The sequence below is a fragment of the Tachysurus fulvidraco genome, chromosome 15 (genome assembly GCF_022655615.1).
Source record: "Tachysurus fulvidraco isolate hzauxx_2018 chromosome 15, HZAU_PFXX_2.0, whole genome shotgun sequence".
NCBI classification, from domain to species: Eukaryota; Metazoa; Chordata; class Actinopteri; order Siluriformes; family Bagridae; genus Tachysurus; species Tachysurus fulvidraco.
The window spans coordinates 23,418,615-23,442,234 of record NC_062532.1 but is presented as its reverse complement, the minus strand read 5'-3'; the positions used below and the strand labels follow the sequence as shown (position 1 = coordinate 23,442,234).

Here is a 23,620-nt window from a genome sequence, read left to right as displayed (position 1 = left end):
CACACCAAGACACACACCCACACCCAGACACACACCCACACCCAGACACACACACACACAGACACCCAGACACACACACACACAGACACCCAGACACACACACAGACACCCAGACACACACACACACAGACACCCAGACACACACACACACAGACACCCAGACACACACACACACAGACACCCAGACACACACAGACACCCAGACACACACAGACACCCAGACACACACAGACACCCAGACACACACAGACACCCAGACACACACAGACACCCAGACACACACAGACACCCAGACACACACAGACACCCAGACACACACAGACACCCACAGACACACACAGACACCCACAGACACCCAGACACACAGACACACCCACCCAGACACACCCACCCAGACACACCCACCCAGACACACCCACCCAGACACACCCACCCAGACACACACACCCAGACACACACACCCAGACACACACACCCAGACACACACACCCAGACACACACACCCAGACACCCAGACACACACACACCTTTTCAGATGACGACTCATCAGATGTCTCCTCTCCTTCACTGTCCAGGTCGTAAGCTTTGCGTGGTTTGCGTCTCTTCCTCCTCTGTACTGAGTCTCTCTCTGCTGCTCGGGTCTCCTCCGGCCGGCTTGGACGGTCAGACCCTTTACCCTGGTACGAGTCTAAGGGGGCACACACACAAATTAAGACATGACATACACACTACACTAAAACACTACACACACTCCGTATAACACTCAGCTATACTGAGGAGGGGACTGCACCTTTCTAAGCTTTTAAATCTAATGACATCCACAATTGTATGTGTGTGTGTGTGTGTGTATGTATATATATATATATACACATACACACATAATAATAATAATAATAATAATAATAATAATAATTGTCATATGTGTTTGGATATAATGCAGCAGAATGCCCAAATGCACCACGTGATGAAACCCAAGCTTGTGGGTAAAGGTCTAAAGATCTCGGCTGAAGCGATAATAATTGCCCCGGTCTTGTGGTGTGTATGAGGCCTGAATATTTCACCTTCGTCCTCCTCGTCTGGTGGAGTCGAAGGCCTGACTCGTTTCAGTGACACGTCCTCTGCCAGCTCCTGAGGCTCTTTCCTTTTCACCTGCATAAAAGAAAAGAAAAAGTCAACTCTGGTTTAACTCGTACACTTACACTACACGTGTGTGTGTGTGTGTGTGTGTGTGTGTGTGTATCTGCAGGTAAAGTAAGGGAACAGGTCGACGTGTCAGGTGAGATTCCACATGTACCTTGAATGAAGGCAGGCGCAGAGCCCCACGCAGAGAGAACCCTTCCATGCCTCCGCTCTTGGCCCAGTCCACCAGAGACATCAGCGGCTCACGCGGCCGACTGCTCGTCTTCTCTTCCTTCTTCTCGTCGTCCCGCACAGCAGACACGGCCCTCATCGCGGTCTGGAACGGCTGAGAGAAAGAAAAAGGTGAATAAACAGAAATGTCTGAACAACATTTTTTGGGTTAATTTTTAGAGCGTTATTTAGGACAGAAGAGTTAATCAGGCACACAAAAAAAACCTCACAGTGGATCGAAGCAGTGTTCGAACCATCATACCCATAATGCACTGCATGGTCTGGAGGTGACGTGTGGCTTTGCATAAACGTTACTGCATGTAAATTCTCAGTGGAGCTTGTGGGCGATGTGGAGACGGTTGTTTTCTTGAAGCTCACGCAAATACGACCAAGATGTTGACTAAGACGCGAGAGACCAGGGGCTTGGTGTGCTCTAAACCCTCCAGAAGCTTCCACATATACACATCAACACCTACCATCACTAGGTGCCATTACTTTTGGCCAAACAGCTAGTCTTTTTTTTTTTTCATTTACTGATTTATTTCCAAGTGAACAACGTGACGCAGATTTCACCTGAGGTTTACGCTAAAGAGATAAAAACGTTCATCTCCAAATTAAATGGATTTTCTCGAGCATGTTTTTATTGTGCGTCCTGAGCCTCACCTTAGCCTTCCTCTCTTTACGCTCCCACCACTCGTCGAAGGTTCCAAAGGCGACGTTCTCCACCATCTTGCGGTTCAGATCCCTCTGCATGATGTTCTTCATCTCATCGATAAGAGAAGAAAGAACCAGCTGGACCGTGGCCTCGTGAGGGTTCTGACCCATCATGGGAATGGTGTACTGCTCGCCTTCCAGCCCTTGCACAGCATTGTATGTCGGAGGTGGGTAGTGGGAGGGGTAATGCTGGGGTAGGACATGAGGAGGCCATGGGGAGTGAGGTGGTGGAGGCAGAGCGTGGGGGTGGTGAGGGGGCAGCTGGGCGGCGTGAGGGTCAGGGTACGGATACGTAGGCATGTGAGGGGGCATGTAGGGGTTCCCAGCAGCTCCATCTTGGTCCATGTAGGGGTGATGAGGATGTGGTGCATGTGAGGGAGGAGGCAGAGAGTGGAGGTGGTAAGAGGGTGGGTACTCTGAGCCAGGCGCGTGCTTTTCTCGTAGCTGGTGCAGACGACTGAGCATGTGTGCTTGCATCTGGAAGGACGTGCCGGCGTACTGGCTCATCAGCTCCACGGAGTTGGCGTAGTCGTACAGGTGAGGCGGCATGGCGTACTCCGGGTGAAGCTCCATGTGGGGCAGGGGAGGGGGCACACCCGGGGGAGGAGGAGGGGGCTGGAGAGAAAAGCCAGGCGGTGGAGGAGGGGGCAGGTGAGGAGGGTATGAGGGTATGTGAGGGGGCGGCATCGAGGCGCCGAAGTGCTGCGTGCTATCTGGGGGCGAAGCGGACGAGAGGTCGGCGCTCTGAGAGGGCAGGGCCGACTGAGACGACGGGGCGGGGGACGACGACGACGAGGCTATGCCGCCGTTACCACCACCGTCGTCTTCGTCAGAGATTTCCATATCTTCTCCAGAGGAATGTGGGGAAGGCTGTAAGAGGAGGAAGAGAAGATGATGAGAGATGTGACCAATAAACAGCAGATTAATCCCACAGTGCAGGTGAACATGAACCCCGCCGGGACTTACAGGTCATATGTCTTACTGCACTGTACATAAGAACTCTCAGCATTTACAGAGTAAGCAAAAGAGACGAGAAATAGGGACCGCAAACGGGACACGAGTGTGTGTTATGCTGACGGCTGCGAGGCTCGTCAATTCCCTCTGGGACCTTGTAGGGAAACTGCAGTATATGGAGCGGCCAATGAGGTACAATTTTATGGCCTTTGACCTTTGAGCTTGAAACAATCTCCTGACATTGGATCACACATAGCAAGTGAAACAAGCACGGGGCTGATAGCTGGTAGGTAAGACTGCACTCACCTGTCGTTCTCCATTGTAGGTGGGTGGTGTGTGTGCACCTGCGACCTTCTGCGTGTCGGACGCTGCGTGTACCTCTTGTATGAGGACCTGCTGTCCCTGTGACGTCTCAGACAGTGACGCGGAGAGGTAGGCGGAGGATGGAGCCGTTTCTGTAGGGCTTTTCCTTCCATCTCCTCCTCCTGCTGGTGTTGCCGCCTGTTTTCTCACTCTGCTTCTCCTCTCCGTTCTCCTCTGCTGTCCTCCGTCCGTCTCTCGGTCTCCGCCCTCTTCCCGCAGCTTCCTCGAGCCTCCTTGGGCGCCTTCGTCCTTCTTGTCTTCGTCCTCGTCGTCAGAGGCGAGGAAGGAAAACTTGGATTTCTGCTCCTTTAGCAGCATCTCTATGCGCGAGTCCAAACTGCTGCAGTGGTGAACAAACGGGAGGCTCTCGTTGGTGGAGTCCGGCTCCGGAGAGGAGGAGTCTCGTTGTGCGTGGGGTGGGGATAGAGACGCAGTGGAGGAAGGGTGGTGGTGAGGCAGAGAGGTAGAGGATGGTGAAGTGGATGATGAAGGAATGGAAGCATGAGGAGGGGAGGATGGTGGAGGGGTATGGGGGGGCTGCGGTGGGGTGCTGGGGCGCCTCTTGGGTTTGCTCCACTGCTCCTCACGTACTGGGCTCTCCTGGCCAAAATCCAGCGAGCTCAGAGTTTCGGCCACTGCCGCGGCGATGACGGAAGCAGGGGGAAGAGGGGGAGGTGGAGGAGGAGGAGGAGGGTGTACTGGTGGGTGGTGAGATCGATAATCGTTTTCCCCACTTCCGCTCGATCTCTCCCCTGACCTGAAGGATGGAGAAGGCTCCATGCGGGACGAAGATGGAGTGTCCTGGGTTGGAGCCTCTTTAGATTGATTGTATCCTCCGAACGAGGCGGGTGGAGGAGACATACTGTTGGAGGAGCGATGGCTGGAGTTGGAGTGGCTTCTGTATCGTGGATCAGAGCTGTTGGCATAATCTCCGTCCCTGTCCCTACTGTCCCTCCTCCGTCCGTGGTGGTTGTGCGAGTGGTGATGGTTCCGGTGCCTTCCGTGTTCCCTGGAGGCCGAGCTGTCTCTACGATACGACCTGCTTTCCCGCTCCTCCCGGTGCGAGTGGTGTGTGTGGTAGGAGGACTTGGACATTACATCCGGTTGGTGATGGTAAGAGGAGCGGCGAGACATGCCATAACGCCCACCAGAGTCCCTGTCCCGCTCCCTATCTCTGTCTCTTTGTCCCCGGTCTCGTTCCCGTTCCCGCTCTCGTTCGGTCACTGGCGGAGACTCGTACAGGGTTCCTGAGGGGGGCATGTGAGGGTTCGGGGGCATGTGCATCCCAGTGGTGCCAGCGTTGTGATACGAGGGGTAACAGGGAAGAGGGGGAGGAGGGGGAAAACCGGGCCGACCTCTGTGGTACACCGTGGGGTCTTGAGGAGGAACTCTGTGAGGCTCGTCATAAAAGCGAGACTTGAACCCGGACGAAGATGACACGGCGGATGAAGAGCAGGAAGATGAAGGAAGCATGTCCTGCGCGGGGAAACCTCCACCCACAGGACCACCGCTGTAACCTCCATGCCTGGAATAAACGGGTAATCGGTTTAGAGCATTTAGATGCAGCGGCAGGTTTTACAGAACAGCATGATCATGTAGGTAACAGCACCCACCTGCCCCCGGAGTATCCTGAATCCTGGGAAAAGGGGGTTCCAGAACGTGACGTGTAAGGAGTTCCTCCTCCCTGCGAAGAGCATGAAGAGCCAGGGGTGTACGGCCCCCCGAGGGAGGATGGCGGTGTGTCCATACGCTGCTCCCCAAATCCAGTGTCCAAGGAGCACGGGGTAGCGCTGCCGAGTGGAGGAACCGGCACCTGATCTGTCGAGAGCTTCCGTCTGATATCAGACGACTGAAACAGAGAAAGAGAGAGAGGGCGGGGCTTAATCGGCAAAAAAATAAATAAAAATATACGATAAACAATATTTATGAGCTGGAGGAAGTGTCTGGGGAGAGGGAAGTCTGGGCATCTCTGCTTAGACTGCTGCCCCCGCGACCCGGCCCCGGATAAGCGGGATTATTAATAATAAAACAAAAGTAAAAAAAAATCTCACAGAAGTGTTAGTGTACAAAATCCAACAAGCTGATTTAACCCTGAGGAGAAAGAGTCAAGCTGTAGGCTTTTACACCACTCACATCTAATGGAGCTTGACTCAGGAACACAGAGTTAAACGTGTGGAGGTGAGCAGCAGGACGAGTACCCACCGTGTCGGGCTGTGCTGGAGCAGGGGGCTGAAACTTCTCACTCAGGGCTTTTCCTCCTGTGGGAACAGTCTGTGGTGTGTATGACCCATTAACGATCAGGTCATAATACTTCATCCTCTGCTGACCTACACACACACACAAACTTTGTATGTAAAACAGTCATAATACATTTTTACTTAAAATTAACAAAAGTCTAACGATTAATTAATAAGAATTTGTCGTTAAAGAGTCCGAGTGATCTGGTTGTGTAACTGTTACACTGATTATTTCACCGTAATAGACCACAGAACACAGAAGTTTCGGTCCCCTATACTTATTTTAACTTGGTTCCTGTTACGGTATGACGGCTATAAACGGTCCTTCTCTCAGCAGCTTCTCTCTCTTTTCCCTTTCTCCAAGTTAATAAGAGAAAAAGCTCCTCTGTCCCGTCAAAAAACTCTGTTACACACACACACTGACGCTGGAGACTCTCTCCATAAGTGTCATGTATATAAATGAAGCAGCTGTTACCACAGAAACAAATAACTAAATGAAGGGAAAGCTTGCAATTTGCAGCTGCGCTCCTGTTCATCGACACCTTCTGACCAATCAGAGTAGAGAATGCAGCAGTGGTCTGGTATAAAAAGCCATTTGTACATCATAACCAGCTAGTTTCACAGTTATTTGCATTTTTCTTCACTGGTTTTAGTTTCATACTGATTCCCTTTTTAACACCACAGAGCACAACACTTGTGATACCCAGGACACACACACACACACACACACACCTTTGATGTCGAGTTGTGCGTGGACGATGTTGCCCATGACAGAGGTGTTGTGCAGGTGTTTGACCGTGTCTTTGGCCCCTTTGGTGCTGGTGAAGAGGACACGTGCCAAACCCAAGTGCTTGCGGGTCTTGGGGTGGAACAAGATCTCCATTTCCTCGACCTCGCCAAACTTAGTGCACATGTCTAACAGGAAGGGCTCTTTGATGTTGTCGTTCAGCCGAGCAAACGTCACCTCCTTCAGCGGGATGGGACCCACGTAGTACTCGTCCAACTGTCAGGCAAAAGGTTAAGAAAGGTCTCAAACGAGGACGTGGGGTATCATAGACAGTTTAAATCCCTAGATGGTAAACTGAGAGGACTGAGCACCAGGACGTACCTTAAATTTGGGCAAAGGAAGAGACATCTCTGTGTGTCTGGACCAGATCCGCCGAGGTCGAGGATCACGTAACTCCCCCACAGGAGGAAACCCTGAGTCCTGAGATCCAACACAAAAATTTTTAAATTATTGTACACGGAAATTTGTCTTCGTCTCATATTTTCGATATAAAATTCCACAAAAAGTTATTTTTAAGAAATAAAAACACACAGAATTTAAAGTTGAGTACTGAAATAAAACATGTTCTCACAAAAAAAGGTCAATATCTTGTATTTACGTTCTTACAGAGATGATGAAATATTACTTGAGTTAAATGAAAATTAAATCTCCAAAACAAAACAAAGTGTTAACGATTATAATATATTTCACACTCTGGTTAAACGTTCTGAGCGCAGGCGTCGCAACACGTTCACACGCTTCCTAAATGTGTGTTTTCTCAGTGCCGGATGTTTAAAGAGGTCCAGTGAACGTACCGGGATGCTGAAGTGAATCCCATCGTATCTGTAGACTTTCTGAGCGACCCTGCGGATGGCTGGGTCCTGAAGGAGTTTGTAGCTCTTCCATTGCAGGCTGAGAGTTCGCTGGGTGTCCGCCCCACTGTCTGGATCCATGCTATTACTACACACACACACACACACACACACACACACACACACACATAGAATAGCTGTGATTAGACTCTGATATTGACGTGACAGCCTTAGAGAGCTTTAAAAAGGTTTATTTCATAATGAAATCTTATTGATGCAGCAGCACTTTAGTGCAGCATCCAAAAGCACATGCTATCACACCATCTGCATCGCAGTCACTCAACTCGTACATCGATAACCTAAAGTTTTTCCATCCTGCTAATCTCTCTCTCTCTCTCTACACACACACACACACACACACACACACACACACACACACACACTCACACACCCCTAACAGTCAGTTAGCACGCTAGCTAAAAACAGTGGATTCTTTAGCACCATCTTTGCCCAAACCTGTGCACTCTGACATTTAGGCTGAGACACGCGTGAGTGTGTGTGTGTGTGTGTGTGTGTGTGTGTGTGTGTGTGTGTGTGTGTGTGTGTATAAAGTTATGGCAGACATGTTGATGGTCAGCGTTGGTGATTAACTGACTAACTGACGGAGACAGAATTAACACAGAATTATCAATCAGTACGTTGGAGTGACATTATAACAAGCCAAAGTAAAACACTCCACTTAAGCGAGGCACGTGACCACTGACTCAACAAACTCCACCTCATTCACATAAATAACCTCTGAACATTTATACTCAAAGAGAGAAAGACAAAGAACACAACTCGTGTTGACTGTTAACGAGCTGCTACTGTAAAGCACGACACACCCACAGGGGTGAAGTTACGCAGTCTACAGAGCTGACGATCAGTCGGTCAAACACAACACCAGTAAGTCCAGAGCTCTGTCTCGTCCCCTGTAGCTACGTCATCTGGAGAAACGTCCGATTTCACTGCGTCAGGTTATATAAGGTTAAAATGGCCATAAAAGCTTCTTCTCCTTCATCTAGTACACGACGAGTCAAATCTTTCATTTATCTAGGAATGTTAAGAAACTATAAGAAACAGAAGGACGTGAATTCCATATGCAGAGTCAGACAGAGTCAGACATATGCAGAGTCAGACAGAGTCAGACATATGCAGAGTCAGACAGAGTCAGACATATGCAGAGTCAGACATATGCAGAGTCAGACATATGCAGAGTCAGACATATGCACAGTCAGACATATGCACAGTCAGACATATGCACAGTCAGACATATGCACAGTCAGACATATGCACAGTCAGACAGAGTCAGACATATGCACAGTCAGACAGAGTCAGACATATGCACAGTCAGACAGAGTCAGACATATGCACAGTCAGACATATGCACAGTCAGACATATGCACAGTCAGACATATGCACAGTCAGACATATGCACAGTCAGACATATGCAGAGTCAGACAGAGTCAGACATATGCAGAGTCAGACACAGTCAGACACATGCACAGTCAGACATATGCACAGTCAGACATATGCACAGTCAGACATATGCACAGTCAGACATATGCACAGTCAGACATATGCACAGTCAGACATATGCACAGTCAGACATATGCACAGTCAGACATATGCACAGTCAGACATATGTCGGAAACAAGAGTTAGCATCAGAGCTAAACATAAAGTTTGCTAATAAACTTTACGGTTTATTGTCTAACAAACATCATGTGTAAAGATAACTAATATTAATTTACAAAGTAAAACATTAAACTCTAACTAGCACTCAAACCGCCCTGTGAGGAGAAAAGTGTGAAGACTTAAAATATCATTAATTTGTGTAAAACAGAGCAGTTTAATAGCGTTAATGTTGTGTAAACAGCCCTTTAGCCGCTTTAGCTTACCTCACTTACCTCAGGAGCTTCAAACACCTTCATGTAACATCAATTCCGTGCAATAAAACGTTCAAAATAGGTTTAATTTGGAACAATTTTGAGGGTTATAAACTTATTTTCTAGTAGAATTGTAGGTAAAGAAGAACAAAACGTCTCACAGGCGGTCAGTCAGAGGGACAATTAGCACCATGCTAACAACACTGCACGCGCTAAACTGCTAATAAAGCGTTAAAATGTAAAGTTTAATGTTCACAATATAATGAAACAAAGCGGTGTATAATGAGTATAATTTACACTCTGAGGCACAGCGTTATATACTATATTATTATTATCATATACAATGTGTAATACACTGTATATATAAATAAAGTTACATGTGTCCTTCAGCTATAAAACTACATATTTAGAGTCACGCTCCGGTTTGTGACGCGTTATGATTATAATAAACACTGTTAGCAGTCTGATTGTTAGCCACAGCGGCTAACGCGCTAACATTAAGGCCTAAACGCTCCGCTCCGGCGGCCGGAAAAATAACCTTTAGCGCAAAAATGCTCAATTATCTACCTTCTCACAGCCAAAGTCACATCTCCGAAACCGCCACTTACGTTCCGGTACAAAACCGAAAGCTCAGAAACCTTTAAATGTCACCTACAGACGCCGTTTTGTGTAAAACAGTGAATAATACAGAGCGCCGCCATGGCGTAACTAACCTGTACACCTCGCCTGTCCGCCATTACAATCTGTCACAACATCACTCACATCATTCACACACGCACTTTCCACACAAACACACACAACTGACACGATTCAGAAATAACACAAACACAGCACAAGTAAATCATCACACTGTCGTTACCCCTGAACAGCATTTTATTATGTTAAATATTGACCAGAACTAATTACAGCGGCTAAAAAATAGTGTGTTTATTTATAGTCAAACTCAATGAAAGTGAAGATTGTCGAATGTGCTGTTATGGATGTAAAATAGCGATCAGCGTGTCAGACAACGGAACTGTTAGACTGGGTCAAGTTCATCAACAACAACAACAACAACAACAACAACAACAACAACAACAACAACAACATTAACAACAACATTAACAACAACATCAACAACAACAAGAACAACAACATTAACAACAACATCATTATCAACAACAAAAAGATCAACAAAACAACATTAACAACAACAAAACATCAACAACAACAACAACAACAATATTAATAATAATAGCATATTAGTCATTATATTCACGTCATCTCTTGTGAACACTGACATACAGGTGATGGATGTGTGATATCGTTTAATTCAGTTTTGTAATTACAGTAATTTGTTAGTAATTTGTTAGTAATTGTCATGTTTGACTCTACGCTTTTTTAATTAGACTTTAAAAGGTTTTGTGTCAGTTTCAATGTGTTTAAAGTGGCCCTGAAATCAAAAGCTGTGTTCTTGGACCTTGGTCTCCTGGAACAATTTAACACACAAAGTTTTTAATTAAATTAAAATTTATTTCTAAAGCACATTTATAACAGAACAGTTGACCAAAGAGCTGTAGATCTGGAGGAACTGGGATTTAAAAGGAATGTCAAAACAAACACACAATAAGACAATAAAATATGTATTAAAACTTTATATAAAAGTGTAAATGTCTGAATAAAATAAAATGACAACGTGAACATATAGAAGTATAAAGTTAAAAAATAACAAACTCTGAGCATTGGTTCCTAATGATGTCAATAAAACAATGACTGAATCTTTTATAAACACTTTTCAATAAAAAGATAACAGCATTATTTCTGACAAAGGAGACTTATTTTACACATGATAGATAAATAACCATGTTACCTGCAATGAGAAATAACTGATCAGGATATTATTATTATTATTATTATTATTATTATTATTATTATTATTATTATTATTAACACAGATTTTTTCCTGTGCGTATTTACTGCAGTTCACAATGTGTCCAGCAGGAGGGGATGGTGTGTTAAAAGTGTATACAGGTGACAGAGCAAATTTTTACTAAATTTTGACTGCTAAAGTGTGTGCACTGATGAAGGCTAGAGACCTAGCCCACGGCCAGACAATCCACAGCCACTTCCAGGACAGCGCAGACACCTGGCGCATGTTGCAGGACATACAGGTGATCACGAACCGCTTCACCTGCCTGTGATAGTGATGCCTCCCTCCCAGATGCACTGAACGACTTCTACGCTCGGTTTGAGGTGTAGAACAACGTAACGGCAAGGAAGACCATGCCTCCCCCAGATGACCAGGTACTCTGTCTATCCACAGCCGACGTGAGGAGAACTCTATGCAGAGTTAACCCACGGAAGGCTGCTGGACCAGACAACATTCCTGGCCAGGTGCTCAGGGAATGCACAGAACAGCTAGCGGATGTCTTCACTGACATCTTCAACATTTCCCTGAGCAGCACCTCAAGACAACCACCATCGTCCCCATCCCAAAGAGGTCTACAGTGTCCTGCCGCAATGACTATCGTCCCGTCGCACTCACACCCATCGTTATGAAGTGCTTCGTGAAGCTTGTCATGAGGCACATCAAGACCCAGTTACCACCCTCACTGGACCCCCTACAGTTCGTGTATCGTCCAAACCGCTCCACAGACGATGCCATTGCCACGCCTGTTCATTTAGCCCTCACCCACCTGGACACTTATGTACGAATGCTGTTCATAGACTTTGATTCAGCATTCAACACAATCTTCCCTCAGTACCTGATTGGGAAGCTGAGCCTGCTGGGACTGAACACCTCCCTCTGCCAACTGGATCCTGGACTTCCTGACTGGGAGACCTCAGTCAGTCTGGATCGGGAACAGCATCTCCAGCACCACCACACTGAACACTGGAGCTCCTCAAGGCCATATCAAGTTCGCCGAGGACACGACTGTGGTGGGTCTCATCAGCAAAAACGACGATTCAGCATACAGAGAGGAGGTGCAACAGCTAACTACCTGGTGTAGAACCAACAACCTTTCTCTGAATGTTGATACAACTAAAGAGATGTTTGTTGACTTCAGGAGAGCACAGAGCGACCGCTCTCCACTGAACATCGACGGATGATCTGTAGAGATCGTCAAGAGCACCAAATTTCTTGGTGTTCATCTAGTGGAGAACTTCACCTGGTCACTCAACACCAGCTCCATCACCAAGAAAGCCCGGCAGGGTCTCTACTTCTTACGAAGGCTGAGAAAGGCACATCTTCCTCCCCCCCCCCCCATCCTGACCATGTTCTACAGAGGGACCATTAAGATCATCCTGAGCAGCTGCATCACTGTCTGGTTTGGGAACTGCACCGTCTCGGATCACAAGACCCTGCAGCGGAGAGTGAGGACAGCTGAGAAGATCATTGGAGTCTTCCCTCTATCATGGACACTAACACACCACACGCTGCATCCGCAATGCCAACAGCATTGTGGACCTCACACACACTTCACCACACACACCCCTCACACACACACTCTTCACCCCACACACACTCCACACACACAACCCTCACACCCCTTCACCCCATACACCCCCTCTCACACACTCCTAGGACTTCAGTCTTTATCTCTGTTGTTTTATGTAGCTTCATGGTCCTAGAGGAACATTGTTCATGTCACTGTGTACTGTGTCACATATATAACTGGTGTAAATGACAATAACAGCTTCTTGAATTGAATAAAAACACAAGCCCACGTTTATCTTGATGCGTCGTGCTTCACTGAACCCAGCAACATTCAGTAAGAAACTCTGACCCCTTCTCACCAACACCGTGACTGATTTTACTGTAAAATTCAGCTTCTAGTTTTAGATTTTAAACACAAAGTGAAAATAGTTCTGTGTAAAAAGCGTCTTTTCTCCTCAGAGCCTCGTGACGACAAACCGCCTCACTTCAAACAGCACTGAGCTACAGAGCTGGAGCTGCTTCGTGATTGGCTGACAGGGCAAGGGGGGGAAAGAGCTTTAACGTGATTGGCTGACAGGGCAAGAAAAAAATGCTTTAACGTGATTGGCTGACAGGGCAAGAAAAAAAATGCTTTGACGTGATTGGCTGACAGGGCAAGAAAAAAACGCTTTAACGTGATTGGCTGACAGGGCAAGAAAAAAACGCTTTAACGTGATTGGCTGACAGGGCAAGAAAAAAACGCTTTAACGTGATTGGCTTACAGGGCAAGAAAAAAACGCTTTAACGTGATTGGTGATTTTAGTCATATGAGGAGACGAGTCTAAATTCTAATTCTAATTCTAAAAGTTTATTTAATATATTATTTACAACACAGGACAGGTAAGATCATAGTTATTATTAATATTATACATCATTATCATCTATTATTATTGTTGTTGTTATTATTATTATTATTATTATTATGTGGTCCCAATGCACCTCCCCTTCACAAGCTGAAATAAAAATAAAATGAAAGAAATAAAAATGCAGTAATAATAAAGAAGCCACACTTGATGGTGTGATAGATGTGAACGACCAAGTGAGTCGAGTCGAGTCGATTCCTGAGTTTAAACACGCCGTGTTGATGAAGCTGTTCGTTATTCCGCTTTCTTACAGATTAATAAAAGTCATAATGAGCTGTTTGTGTTTCTGTAGATAAAAGAAATGGGAAATTCACACCCAGGTGCTTCAAGGGTGAGTCGAGTTCATGTGAATCAGTGAATCAGTTTGAGCATTCGGGATGTTATTTGTTTCAATATTTCTGCTCGCTGCTGTGGTTATTAAAACTTCTCATGATGATCAAACTGCAGTGAAATATCTCTGTGCTCTCTATAGAGGAGTGAGGAGAAGATAAGTAGCAGATGTGGAGCTGCTGGAGCGTCCACTATGGACACAACACCTGACCAGGGACAGAAGTGTTTCAAGGACATTTTGGACCTCGTTCTTCATCTGAGTGATGAGTATGTTCGAGCTGTGACTCTAATATTTTAATCACTTTATTTCCAATTAAATAAATCATTAGATGCTGATTCTCTCTCTCTCTCTCTCTGTCTCTCTGTCTGTCTGTCTCCATCTCTCTCTCTCTGTCTGTCTGTCTCTCTCTGTCTCTCTGTCTCTCTCTCTGTCTCTCTCTCTCTCTGTCTGTCTGTCTCTCTCTCTCTCTCTCTCTGTCCCTCTCTGTCTTTTTCTCTGTCTCTGTCTCTCTCTGTCTCTCTCTGTCTTTCTCTCTGTCTCTATCTCTGTCTGTCTGTCTCTCTCTCTCTCTCTCTCTGTCTCTCTCTGTCTGTCTGTCTGTCTCTCTCTCTCTCTCGCTCTCTCTCTCTCTGTCTCTATCTCTGTCTGTCTCTCTCTCTCTCTCTCTCTCTCTCCCTCCCTCCTTCCCTCCCTCCCTCCCTCCCTCCCTCCCTCTGTTTATAGGGAATGGAAAGCCGTTAGCAGGGACATGGAGAAGGAGGTAAGAGTGTGAGATTAGTGAATAACGAGTGAACATATTCTGTTCAGTGATGTGTGTAAATCTGTACAGCTCTTTATAGTGTTATTGGCTGTTATGTGAAACGTGAACTGATGCTGTTGTGATCATCACCTCATGTCCCTCGTGCAGCAGACTTCAGCATCTGGTTTCATCTGGTTAAACACCATGTAATGTTACTGAGCAAGCTGATTCTTTTACTTCCAAAGGTCACAAGGTTGGATTTTGCATCTGGTTGCACTAAAATCGTAACCACGGTGTCGTCTGCTGTCGTCGGCCATTTACTCACAGCTCTCAGTGAAAGCTTTGGTATCGAAGCGATTCTTGAGGCAAACGACAAACTGAAGTCGAACTGGAGGAAGCGCTCTGCCTCGGACGTCTCGGCTCGAAGGTAAACTTTCCCGACCTGCTGCTCAGATTAATGCTGATGAAGGTTGTAGTTTAGTTGTGTTTATTTAGTTCACATGTGTGTGTTGATGTGAAAATAATATTCATTCTGTCTCCTGTTCTCTTTCTGTGTGTATGAAGATCTCCTACAGAGGCGTCTGATGTCATCTGTGATCTCTCTCAGAGAATCGTCACAGAAATTAAAGGTGCGATGCTGGAGGCAATCCAGAGTACGGCATCACAGAGGGCTTCATCACCTGCAGGAGATCCAATCTCGCAGCTAGATGATCTCAGCATTGCATGTACTAATGAAATCTGTGAAAAGATCTTGGCCCTGTATCAATCTGAAGTACATGTGATACCTGAAGGAGAGAAAACACCAGAAACATCTCTAAAGTCCCACCAGGAGGTCCATGGGGTAATGAAGGGCTTGGAAGAAGTCGTCTCCATCAGCAGGTCGTCTTCATGGGTTACGGTATCCTCAACCTCTGACTCAATCTCTACCATGCCTGAAGTGATGACACCTGACTTTGCTTCATCAGCTCCTCAGGCTGAGAGACCTTTGATTGAGCAGTTAATGAGCAAAGCCTCACAAGCAATCGTTGAAGTTCTTCTGAAAACAGAGCAAAAGCTTGCCGCCTCAATGTTACCCCAAACTTCCGTCCCCGCCTCCAGTGAGGCAGATCTGAAATTCCTGAAGGAGCTGTTCAAGAGTACAGCCATGGAAATTCTGCAGAAATTATTTTTTATACTAGTACAGTCACTGCGTGAACATTTGTCAGGTGCGAGCAGCAGCAATGCTGACCAATCTGGACCAGAAGATGAGCAGAAGTTCCTCTCTGTTGCTCAGATGCTCCACACAGACATCCTCAAGAAGGTGTTTACATTCATCTGTGACCGGCTGCAAGCCATTTCAGAGCAAAGCAGGTCACCCATGGATGTCTGCCCACTAAGCGAGGACACCACTAAGGTGGAGACAGATATCCTGTTGAAGACTTTATCTTCACACATTCCTACAGATTTAACCAGTGCAAAAAGCCTGGGGTCCACTACAGCGTCATCACCGAGGGAGTCAGTCGATCTGGATGAAGTTGCCTCTGATATTGTAAACAAGTTGATTGGAGAAGCTGCAGTGAACATCAGAATAACCGCAACGAAAAACCTACCAGCAGCTCAGTTGAGTGACGCTGACGCTCACTCGTCTTCCTCCTCAAAGAGCTCCTCGGGCATTTCCTCGGAACTCCAAAGTCTTTCTGGACTTGAAGATCAAAAGCATGTGCAGCAGTTTACAGATGCAGAGACGAATCCTTCAGTCCAGAACAGTCCATACGTTTCTCAGCATTTTTTCTCTGTTGTGCGAGATCGCTTGAAGGCTTACTTTACAACCTTCTCTGAAGATGCTGCTGATGATAAAGGAGAAGATGAGGATCCGATCCTTCCCATCAGTGAGGACGGCTCGGTTCACGAGCTAACGAAGCCGGATGTAGGCCAGAGTTGATCTTATTCTTTTCTGGAGAAAAGGAACAGGACGTTTAAGTCCGTCCATGATCGTGATCGTGATCGTGATGATCATGTTCAAGAGTTTTAGGATTTAGACGTTCCTGCTCCATGTTACCTGATAATCAGCTAAAACAGAAGGTTTTGTCAGTTTGATGTAACACTTCTTCTTCTCATTTCCAGTTTCACACAGAGAATCCAAGGCCTAACAGTCCAGAACGCTGGGCAGGATCTTCTCCAACATCTCCAAGACCTTCACCAGCTGCTTCGACCCTGAAACTGCTCCAACCAGAGAAGCAAACAGAAGAAGAGCCCAAAAGAATCCCAAAAGAAAAGAAAATACTCTAAAACTCCAATTGAAACAAAAAGTTTGGAAGCTCAGGTAGGTGAAGCTCAGGTGATGCTGGTGCTTCCTCGGCTCCTTACTCAAGAGCTCTTTTCCTCAAAACTCGAGTAATGGCCTCAGAAGAGAAAAAAACATCAAAAATTAAAAGAACAAAGAACAAAATAAAATAAATATCTGTATAAAATATGGTGTTGTATGTTACATTATTCTAATGTTTTACTCTTTTTTTAACCTAATCTTAATATCCAGCTAAATTAAAGTATAAATAAAGATTCTGAATAAAAGTTTTTGCCCTATTTTCAGATCTTGCTGATTATTTTGTGAATTCCAGTGAAAAGAAAATGTTAGATGGGGGGGCACGGGGGCTTAGCGGTTAGCACGTTCGCCTCACACCTCCAGGGTCGGGGGTTCGATTCCCACCTCCGCCGGTTACTCCGGTACTCCGGGTACTCTGGTTTCCTCCCCCGGTCCAAAGACATGCATGGTAGGTTGATTGGCATCTCTGGAAAATTGTCCATAGTGTGTGTGTGTGTGTGAGTGAATGAGAGTGTGTGTGTGTGTGTGTGTGTGTGTGTGTGTGTGTGTGTGTGTGTGTGTGTGAGTGAATGAGAGTGTGTGTGTGTGTGTGTGTGTGTGTGTGTGTGTGTGTGTGTGTGTGTGTGTGTGTGTGTGTGTGTGTGTGAGTGAATGAGAGTGTGTGTGCCCTGTGATGGGTTGGCACTCCGTCCAGGGTGTATCCTGCCTCGATGCCCGATGACGCCTGAGATAGGCACAGGCTCCCCGTGACCCGAGACGTTCGGATAAGCGGTAGAAGATGAATGAATGAGTGAATGAATGAGAAAATGTTAGATAAGAAACTTTATTTGTCTAACTCTACAACTCTCCTCGATTTTTCCTGGACAATAAACCTCTGAAACGAATAACATTAATCGAGCCATTGATGCAGTAAATGACCAACAAACGAAACAGAGTCGGATCCTTTCATCATTATATTTCAGCAAATATGTCATAATATTCATTATACACTTTGGTGCTTAAAATATCAGCTTTATAAAGTAAGGCAGTAATTAACACTTATTTACTTTAACTTAGAGGTAAAAACCTCCGAAGGCAGTGAAGACGTCGCCTTTATTGTGTTCAGCTGATAAACTTCACATTCCTAATGGCTTTAGGTTTCTCAGGCATGGCAGAGTTAAACACACCAAATCAGCTGTTTAGCACCAAAACCTGTTAAACGTTATTTGTCTTCCTGTTTTAGCATTACGGCTACTTTATGATGACTGTCACATATACATGAGATGTTCAGCATGGCTCCAGTCTGTGAGACGGTGGAATTCGCTGCTCCAGGTCAGTAACACACTGAACACACTCACTACCTACACAACATCACTGCTGTGAGAGCTACACTGAGCACCACGACGCCATGAGCTGCAAGGTTACAGGCGTGATCCAGCAGCTGGACGTCCGGCACCGTGGAGCGGATCAGGCCCACGAAGCTCGACACTCTGGCGTACACGCCGGGCCTGTTCTTCTGAGCGCATCCCAGTCCAAAACTCACAACACCGGCCTGGATCCATGTGCCATTCCCCATGGAACAGACGAGGGGTCCGCCGGAGTCCCCCTGAGAGAGGAAACATCTTCACATTAACACTGACACCATGATCTGTGTGCTGATGTACACCTTACACAAAATCCTGGGTTAATTCTGGCTCTTAACGTTTCTGAACACACTCCATTTCCCTAAACCCTGAATTAACCTTCTTCTTAGTTCTATATTTGTGGCACATCAAAGAGGAAAAAATGTTCAGGTCTGTTGTTCTGCACCCAATAAGGTGGTTTTCACTGATGGAGCTATAGCATGCACTTCCATGATGTTCAGTGTTCTGCTCCTTAATGCAACCCAACTATGAGAGAATCCGGGGTTAACACAGTGACAACAACCCTGCAGTGCCGGGGTGTATTTGTGGTGCGTACCTGACAGGAGTCCTTGCCTCCCTCCTGGTATCCAGCACAGATCATGTCTGCTAGGATGGACAGCGTGTCCGAGTTAGACGTGTCCATGTGGTACATGGAGTTGCAGGCTACTTGGTCAATAATGGGCACTCCAACTTCCCGTAGCGTCCCGGCTCCAGACAGCGAGACTGGACAGAGAAGAATTTGGTTGTTCTGGTCACACTTACAGCACAATAAAGGATGTTTATTAAGGACACGTCACTTCCTGCTTGGGTTTCCTGTTAAAGTCAGTGTATTTGGGACAGAATCTCTTTTGACTGGTTCAGGGAACGTATGACCATATAACATTTTGGCCTCACTTCACTGGCTGCTGGTGTATTATAGGGTTCATTTAGATCTTTAGATGGTCAGGACCCCGACATACCTTACGGAACCGCTTCACCCCGTTCACTCGGGTCAGCTGATCAAATGCTTCTGGACACCAAAATGTCAAAGAGGAAGCTTAGAGGAGACCGAGCCGTCTCTGTTGCTGCTCCCAGGCTATGGAACAACTTGCCTCTGTACATCAGACATGCACTCTCTTTTCTTTCAAAAATTCTTGAACGCATCGAGGCAGGATACACCCTGGACGGAGTGCCAACCCCTCACAGGGCACACACACACTCTCATTCACACACACACACACACACACTACGGACAATTTCCCAGAGATGCCAATCAACCTACCATGCATGTCTTTGGACCGGGGGAGGAAACCGGAGTACCCGGAGGAAACCCCTGAGGCACGGGGAGAACATGCAAACTCCACACACACAAGGTGGAGGTGGGAATCGAACCCCCAACCCTGGAGGTGTGAGGCGAACATGCTATGCTAACCGCTAAGCCACAGTGCACCCCCCCCCCCCCCCAGTGAACCAGAGTTCATGTATTCAATGATACTGAGACTTAAAAGCACTTTTGTACGTCGCTCTGGATAAGAGAGTCACATGCTGTCAATGTAAATGTAATGTAATGATGTTCTTCACATTGGGCCAGCAGAGATCTTTCACATCCAGAGTGTTCTGGTGTTAAACACATAAGCAGGTAATTAAATACTTGATCTTTTCCATCACACTCCCTACAGTCTCATAACGTTCCCAAAGGTGTCAGATAACCAGAGTAACAAGTTCCTGTAAACCAACACCGCCGTCTAGCCGAGCGGCCATCCTGCTGCATCCTGCCCTTCAGGTGAAGTGTACGTCGCTGTAGCTGTTTAGTGGATCCTACTTTTCTCCACTCACCTCCTTCCTGCGTGTTCCCCCAGCCTGTGACGTAGCACATGGTTCCAACGTTGAACAGGAAGTTGGCGTTCGGCAGACACACGGGCTGAATGTAGGACGTCCAGTTGAGCGGTGAGCTCAGCTCTACGAGTGCCACATCATTGCCCTCCTGAGGGGTTGAGTACCCTTGTGCCACCACCACCCGCTTCACTTCTCTCATCGTCTCAAACTGGTTAGCGCCATTGAGCTGATAGCGACCCATGTACAGATGATATGAGGAGACATCTGACGGGCTAAAGGAGAAAAAAGCGTAGTGATAATGACCAGAAAGTCATGATATGTGATCAGTATTTCTAAAACTTTCCCGTGTATCTAAAGCTTAATTCCAATAGATTGTGACAATGAGGTAAAACGTATGTGCTTCAAAAAACCGAATATCGCCTCGTTGCTAACAAACTGAGCTCCAATGTACACAGTGAACATCTCGCTGGACATCACGGAACTTGGGTTTTTTTGGTTTGTTAGTTTGAATGTTAGTGTTATTTGTTGTAAGTTGTGTTGTAAGTGTCATGAAGAGTCTAACCACGACTGAACGCAAACCAGTGTTAATATCAACAATGGATATCTTTAAAAATGCAAAGCTATGAAAATTTACTAAACTACTTTTTTTTTTCTTTCTTTCTCCACATCCTTGAAGAATGCTGTAGATGAGTGATCGGTGAGGGTGGGGCAAAGTGGAAGCTAACGGTGTGGAACCCTGTAGAAACAACGGCTATAAAGGCAATAATAATAATAATAATAATAATAATAATAATAAGCACGTTCTCCTCACACCTCCAGGGTTGGGGGTTCGATTCCCACCTCCACCTTGTGTGTGTGTAGTTTGCATGTTCTCCCCGTGGCTCGGGGGTTTCCTCCGGGTACTCCGGTTTCCTCCCCCGGTCCAAAGACATGCATGTTAGGTTGATTGGCATCTCTGGGAAATTGTCTGTAGTGTGTGTGTGTGTGAATGAGTGTGTGTGTGTGTGCCCTGTGATGGGTTGGCACTCCGTCCAGGGTGTATCCTGCCTCGATGCCCGATGACGCCTGAGATAGGCACAGGCTCCCCGTGACCCGAGACGTTCGGATAAGCGGTAGGGAATGAACGAATGAATGAATGATTGTTCTCAAGTCATCAAGGAACAGTTCATCGTAACAGTTAAAGAGTTTGATGTAAGCGATAACATGCTAAATATCCTGTTCCAGTTCTACCTTAAATTTATTTCCAGATTTCTATAAAGCTGCTCTGTGACGATGCCCACTGTTAAAAGTGCTATACAAACTGTAGTGTATTGTGTATCGAGTCGTGCAGGTGGAACAATAGCTTTACTGTAACGTGAGCTTTGGACCATTAAACACAGGAGCTTACTCAGGAAAACAATGTGCTGCAGACAGAACCCAGTCTCTGGAGATGACGGATCCTCCACAAACATGGCCGCCCGTTATAGTCTGGATGTCTACTTGCCACGGCCATGCCCCGTCTCTTGCCTCGCTTCCTCCTACGATGCGAGTTCCTACAAGAGGCCTTCCACATTCTGCAGATCAGATCAGTAAACACGTGGGTATCAGCTTTCAGACAGTGTAGCTCAGAGGCGCAGCACACAGAGGTGGAGACACTCGTTTACACTCAGTGTGGAGAGGAAAAGAGAAGACAGTTACCTTGAGCGTGACGTGTTGGGATGAACCACACACCTGTGTGTTAAAGACATCGACTATGAGAAGCACAGTAACACAAAGGGATTTGACTGAGTACACATGGAGATGTTATATCACACACACTGTTGGGAAGTAAACCACGTTACAAACGTGTAGTGAATAAAAATACAGTCGATTTTCTTCTCATCCATTCCTGACCTTTCCGAGATCCTGCAGAGAACTAAAGGATTTATTTATATTCTAGATTTATGACTGGATCCAGGGATAAAAACAGGGAAATGGTAGATATTAAACACAGCTGAGGTTTTCTTTCCCTTACAGTTTTTTTACACAGGAAAAAAGGAGGAAATTGTACGTTTTTTTTTTTGTTTTGTTTTTTCAAACAACACAATGAAGTAATCTACAAAATATTAAATCATAAAGGATCCAAAGGTGTTTGGAGAGAAAAATAATAATATTAGTGAAGATTCTGATTATTTTTGATCATTGCTGGAAAATACAGTGACAAGAAACGTGAAAAAGTTCAAAGTTGATTCACGTCTTAAAATTAATTTATATTTATTTGAAGCTCGTCCGGAGCGACGTACAAAAATGTGCTGTTTTCTTTCTTATTTATATTTTATATTAATTCAGGATCATTTTAAAAGAAAGATTTTGCTCTCATTTGTGCTTTGGTTTTTATTCACTTGGACTTTTAGTGAGTCTTTTTAAATAAAAAATAACCCAGTGGGACCTGAACAGTCCACAGTCCCACAGTCAGATACCCCACAGTCAGACACCCCACAGTCAGACACCCCACAGTCCCACAGTCAGACACCCCACAGTCAGACACCCCACAGTCAGACACCCCACAGTCAGACACCCCACAGTCCCACAGTCAGACACCCCACAGTCAGACACCCCACAGTCCCACAGTCAGACACCCCACAGTCAGACACCCCACAGTCCCACAGTCAGACACCCCACAGTCAGACACCCCACAGTCCCACAGTCAGACACCCCACAGTCAGACACTCCACAGTCCCACAGTCATACACCCCACAGTCAGACACCCCACAGTCAGACACCCCACAGTCACAGTCAGACACCCCACAGTCACAGTCAGACACCCCAGAGTTAGACACCCCACAGTCGCAGTCAGACACCCCACAGTCAGACACCCCACAGTCGCACTCAGACACCCCACAGTCACAGTCAGACACCCCACAGTCACAGTCAGACACTCCACAATCAGACACCCCACAGTCAGACACCTCACAGTCCCACAGTCAGACACCCCACAGTCAGACACCCCACAGTCAGACACCCCACAGTCCCACAGTCAGACACCCCACACCCCACAGTCAGACACCCCAGACCCCACAGTCCCACAGTCAGACACTCCACAGTCCACACAGTCAGACACCCCAAAGTCAGACACCCCGCACCCCACAGAGTCAGACACCCCACACCCCCCAGTCCACCTGCTCACCTGAGCCCAGCACCACGATCAGCAGCTCCATCCTAAAGCTCCTCATTCTGGGGGACAAATACAACCCTGTTTGATCAGTTGGGATTAAAGACTATTATATAAAATCCCAAGTAAGATTAAAACCATTTCAATTACATATATAATTAAGATACTATTTAAAACCAGCGAAAGGACCCATAATATCACCTGTAATACCTTACCTGACTGTGTGAGGGACAATAAAGAGGCTGTTCACTTCCGGTCCCTTCAGATGGCTCGAAAATAAACACGATCAAATTCCACACAGAGTTTGTCGATGTTCTTGTTTTGTAAATTCGAGCTCATGCTCTTTTTCATTCCCTTGTGCTAATATAAATCACACATAAATCCATCCGGGATGTAAACAATAAAAAGGTTTAAGAGGAAAGGTAGACAGAAGAAAACGCTCGTGCTGCGGATGAAAGAGTTCAGGTGTTGTACCTGA

At 46.2% G+C, this 23,620-nt stretch overlaps 3 protein-coding genes across 7 annotated transcripts in view; 1 reads left to right on the top strand and 2 right to left on the bottom strand.

Annotated features, from left to right (window-relative positions):
- setd1a (SET domain containing 1A, histone lysine methyltransferase) overlaps positions 1-9,938 on the bottom strand; it is a 22,653-nt gene extending 12,715 nt beyond the window's left edge. The window contains exons 1-12 of one of the 5 annotated variants that reach the window (XM_047800591.1): positions 9,837-9,864; positions 9,136-9,162; positions 7,200-7,344; positions 6,727-6,825; positions 6,351-6,621; positions 5,584-5,708; positions 4,995-5,230; positions 3,325-4,906; positions 2,014-2,934; positions 1,295-1,465; positions 1,062-1,149; positions 528-688 (exon numbers count right to left, since the gene is read on the bottom strand). In XM_047800591.1, coding sequence (XP_047656547.1) covers positions 528-688; positions 1,062-1,149; positions 1,295-1,465; positions 2,014-2,934; positions 3,325-4,906; positions 4,995-5,230; positions 5,584-5,708; positions 6,351-6,621; positions 6,727-6,825; positions 7,200-7,337 — 3,792 coding nt within the window. In that variant the 5' untranslated portion in view covers positions 7,338-7,344; positions 9,136-9,162; positions 9,837-9,864. The other 4 variants (XM_047800590.1, XM_027134706.2, XM_047800593.1 and 1 more) reach the window with 4 other exon arrangements.
- Positions 9,939-13,306: 3,368 nt separating this feature from the next.
- On the top strand, positions 13,307-16,965 carry LOC113635361. Its single transcript, XM_027134699.2, has 7 exons — positions 13,307-13,420; positions 13,736-13,774; positions 13,916-14,040; positions 14,498-14,534; positions 14,759-14,940; positions 15,078-16,419; positions 16,617-16,965. The coding sequence occupies exons 2-7, from the start codon at positions 13,745-13,747 to the stop codon at positions 16,779-16,781; spliced, it is 1,881 nt and encodes a 626-aa protein (XP_026990500.2). The 5' UTR covers positions 13,307-13,420; positions 13,736-13,744; the 3' UTR covers positions 16,782-16,965.
- A 924-nt stretch (positions 16,966-17,889) lies between these two features.
- si:dkey-16l2.17 (serine protease 27) lies at positions 17,890-23,188 on the bottom strand. The gene is made up of 6 exons (XM_027134754.2): positions 23,158-23,188; positions 21,690-21,722; positions 21,400-21,565; positions 20,013-20,284; positions 18,754-18,920; positions 17,890-18,400 (listed from the first exon to the last, which is right to left on the bottom strand). The coding sequence occupies exons 1-6, from the start codon at positions 23,186-23,188 to the stop codon at positions 18,152-18,154; spliced, it is 918 nt and encodes a 305-aa protein (XP_026990555.2). The 3' UTR covers positions 17,890-18,151.
- Between the last annotated feature and the right edge of the window lie 432 nt (positions 23,189-23,620).

Bases quoted from the DNA above. Each gene is read 5' to 3' on its own strand.
- LOC113635361 (XM_027134699.2), top strand. From the start codon at position 13,745: ATGGGAAATTCACACCCAGGTGCTTCAAGG. The intron at 13,775-13,915 runs GTGAGTCGAGTT...TGCTCTCTATAG, and splicing joins CACACCCAGGTGCTTCAAGG to AGGAGTGAGGAGAAGATAAG. The intron at 14,535-14,758 runs GTAAGAGTGTGA...TTACTTCCAAAG, and splicing joins GCAGGGACATGGAGAAGGAG to GTCACAAGGTTGGATTTTGC.
- si:dkey-16l2.17 (XM_027134754.2), bottom strand. From the start codon at position 23,188: ATGGAGCTGCTGATCGTGGTGCTGGGCTCAG. The intron at 21,723-23,157 runs GTGAGCAGGTGG...TTTAACACACAG, and splicing joins GATCGTGGTGCTGGGCTCAG to GTGTGTGGTTCATCCCAACA. The intron at 18,401-18,753 runs GTACGCACCACA...TTCCTCTCTCAG, and splicing joins GAGGCAAGGACTCCTGTCAG to GGGGACTCCGGCGGACCCCT.